A 2,895-nucleotide genomic window follows, 5' to 3' on the forward strand; every position below is an offset into this window, starting at 1 on the left:
TTACTGATAATACTTTCGAAGATGCCCCGCGTTCCATGCTCGCATAATCAACTTCCCTTCCAAGTCCTCAAGGTGATAAGTCCTCTTCCACAAGATTGCTTTTATCTTGTATGGTCCTTCCCAATTAGCTCTAAATATTCCATGTTGGGGATTCTTTATATTTGGAATTGCATTTCTAAGCACCAGATCCCCTACCTTCAGCAGCTGTCCCTTTACCTTCTTGTTGTAGTACCTTGCAGCACACTGTTGGTATGCCACGAGCCTTAGCTGGGAGTTTTCCCTTGTTTCTTCCAAAAGGTCCAAGTGAAGCCTTTGGTTAACTTCTGCATCTTCCTCCGTGTAACGATCTCTGCGAAGTGATCCTGAGCCAACCTCCACAGGAACCATAGCTTCGTACCCATAGGTGAGCATAAATGGAGGTTCTCCCGTAGTAGATCTTGGAGTAGTGTTGTAGGAACACAATACTTTTGGGAGTTCCTCAGGCTAATTCCCTTTGCGCTCCTCTAGTTTAGTTTTGAGGGTATATTTTATTATTTTATTTGCAACCTCTGTTTGTCCATTACTCTGAGGGTGATAAACCGCTGCAAATTCCTTTTTAATCTTCAAATCCTCACACAACTGTCGCAACTCCTTACTATCAAACTATTTTTCATTGTCAGATACAAGTTTGTAAGGGATTCCAAATCTGCACACAAGGGAGTTGAAAACAAACTCTTTAATTTTTTTTGCGGTGATAGTCGCCAGCGGCATAGCTTCAGCTCACTTAGTGAAGTAATCAACCGCAACCACTGCATACTTGACATCTCCCTTAACCTGAGGTAATTCTCCAATAAGATCAATCCCCCACATGGCAAATGGTCATGGGCTCACCATAGGCGTCAAGAGAGTCGCTTTCATAGATGAATAATTTGCAAAGCGTTGGCAGTGAACGCATGCTCTAACGAAATTCGCGGCATCCTCCTTCATCGTAGGCCAATAGTAACCTTGACGTAAAACTTTCATCGCCAACGAGTTACCCCGAGTGATTACCATAAATTCCTTCATGTACCTCCCATAAGATGTAATTCCCCTCTTCTTCATCAACACATTTGAGCAGCGGTTGATTGAAGCCTCTCTTATACAAAACTTCATCATACACCACATACCTTGCAGCCTGGTAGCGATGTCGTTGAGCCTTGAACTTATCCTCATGAAGTGCTCCCTTATGAATATAAGCAAGAATGGGCATCATCGATGTTTCCTTGGGAGCTTTATCTACTTGCATTACCTCTACCTCCGGGATACTAGGAATCTCCTGGATTTCCAAGGGTATAGATCCCAATAACGCAGCCTCTTGCTGGGATCCAATTTTTGCCAGAGCATCCGCGTCGCTGTTCTTTTCCCGCGGTACACATTCCAGCCTAACCTCTTTGAACTTTCCAATCAGGCATTGTGTGCACCTCAAGTATAATTCTGTTCGCGGTCCTCGAGCTTGAAACCCCCCATTCACCTGGTTTACCATCAACTCTGAGTCACTCTTTGCAATTAGGTTCTGCACCCCCATTTCCAAAGAGATCTTTAGGCCATTGATCAATACTTCATATTCCGCATCATTATTTGTCGCATAGAATTTGAAGTGAATTACACTCATCAGATGATGACCCTCCGGAGATACAAGTATTATACTCGCGCCTGCTCCTCCATTATTAACTGCTCCATCCGCATGTAAAATCCACTAGGGGTGTGGAAACTCTTCTAAAACCTCTTCAGTATGAGATGGATGTGACACCACCAAAGCCTTATCATCAACCTCAGAATCAAATTCTAACAAAAAATCAGCAAGGGCCTGCCCTTTGATCGTTGTACAGGGCATATACTCCAAGTCAAACTGTCCCAACTCCATAGCCCATTTTAACATTCTTCCCGATGATTCTGGCTTGTGAAGGACTTACCGCAGAGGATATATCGTACGGACTTCAATTCTATGGGCTTGGAAATATGGGCGCAGCTTTCTTGATGCGAGGATTAAGGCTTAAACCAGCTTATCCATACTTGTATAGTGAGTTTCAGCATCGTGTAGCCGTTTGCTCACATAATACACTGGTGATTGTTGTGCACCCTCTTCCCTCACCAGCACTACACTGATTGAATATTCTGAAACTGCAACGTATAGGATCAGAGATTCTCCATCCAATGGTTTTGACAATATGAGATATACTAGGCCCAAATAAAATTTTATGATTCAGCAATTATGATTTTTAAATGTTCTGTTCTGATGCAGATGTCGGTTTTATATCAAAATGACCCTATATATGTTATAATTAACTTGCTGAGCATTTCTTCCACTCATACTTGCCTATTTTTTAACCTCCAGTGAGGATTAGCTTGTGCTGTTTAGCTGCGTAGTTCGAGGAAGCAAAGAAGAAGCTCTTGGTAGGTGGTTGGTCCAGGGTTTGCGGGCTAGTATAAGTTTTATTGTGTAAAGTTGTTTATATTATATTATATTATAGTTGTGTATTTTATTTGGTCCTAGTATACTTCATTTCAAAGTTATACTAGTGGGTTTAGTTTTGAGTTGGAATTTATTGAAAAGAGTTTTAAAAGAAAGTGAAAATTTATTTGTGGAATTTGGATATCTTGTTTCTAGAACTGTAACCTTAAAAGATCTTGGAGTAGTTTGGGGGTCATAAATAATAATTATCTTCCACTAGCATTTATTTATTTATTAAGCAGGTTAATTTGGATTGAGATTTCATAGTGACGACCAAATCCTCTGACCTCGGATTTGGGGGCGTTACAGGTTGGTATCAGAGCTAGGTTATAGTAAACTAGAAACGAGAGTGTGTAGGAGTGTGTATAGCTATGTGAGAACGTGTGAGCTCATATCGAGTTCGTGTTGGACTATCGGATATGGTA

The 2,895-nt window shown here is 41.3% G+C and overlaps 2 protein-coding genes across 2 annotated transcripts; both read right to left on the reverse strand.

Annotated features, from left to right (window-relative positions):
* On the reverse strand, positions 1 to 387 carry LOC141695591 (uncharacterized). The gene has a single exon (XM_074499828.1). It carries the CDS (start codon positions 385 to 387, stop codon positions 1 to 3), a length of 387 nt encoding a protein of 128 aa, XP_074355929.1.
* A 372-nt stretch (positions 388 to 759) lies between these two features.
* On the reverse strand, positions 760 to 1,543 carry LOC141695592 (uncharacterized). The gene is made up of 2 exons (XM_074499829.1): positions 1,049 to 1,543; positions 760 to 813 (listed from the first exon to the last, which is right to left on the reverse strand). Exons 1-2 carry the CDS (start codon positions 1,541 to 1,543, stop codon positions 760 to 762), a joined length of 549 nt encoding a protein of 182 aa, XP_074355930.1.
* Between the last annotated feature and the right edge of the window lie 1,352 nt (positions 1,544 to 2,895).

This window comes from Apium graveolens, chromosome 11, assembly GCF_009905375.1.
Source record: "Apium graveolens cultivar Ventura chromosome 11, ASM990537v1, whole genome shotgun sequence".
NCBI classification, from domain to species: Eukaryota; Viridiplantae; Streptophyta; class Magnoliopsida; order Apiales; family Apiaceae; genus Apium; species Apium graveolens.

Excerpts from the sequence above, each read along its gene's own strand:
- LOC141695592 (XM_074499829.1), bottom strand. The coding sequence starts at position 1,543 with ATGGGGGTGCAGAACCTAATTGCAAAGAGTGACTCAGAGTTGATGGTA. Across the intron at positions 814-1,048 it reads GGAATTACATCTTATGGGAG|GTTAAGGGAGATGTCAAGTA; the intron begins GTACATGAAGGA and ends GAATTACCTCAG.
- LOC141695591 (XM_074499828.1), bottom strand. The coding sequence starts at position 387 with ATGGTTCCTGTGGAGGTTGGCTCAGGATCACTTCGCAGAGATCGTTAC.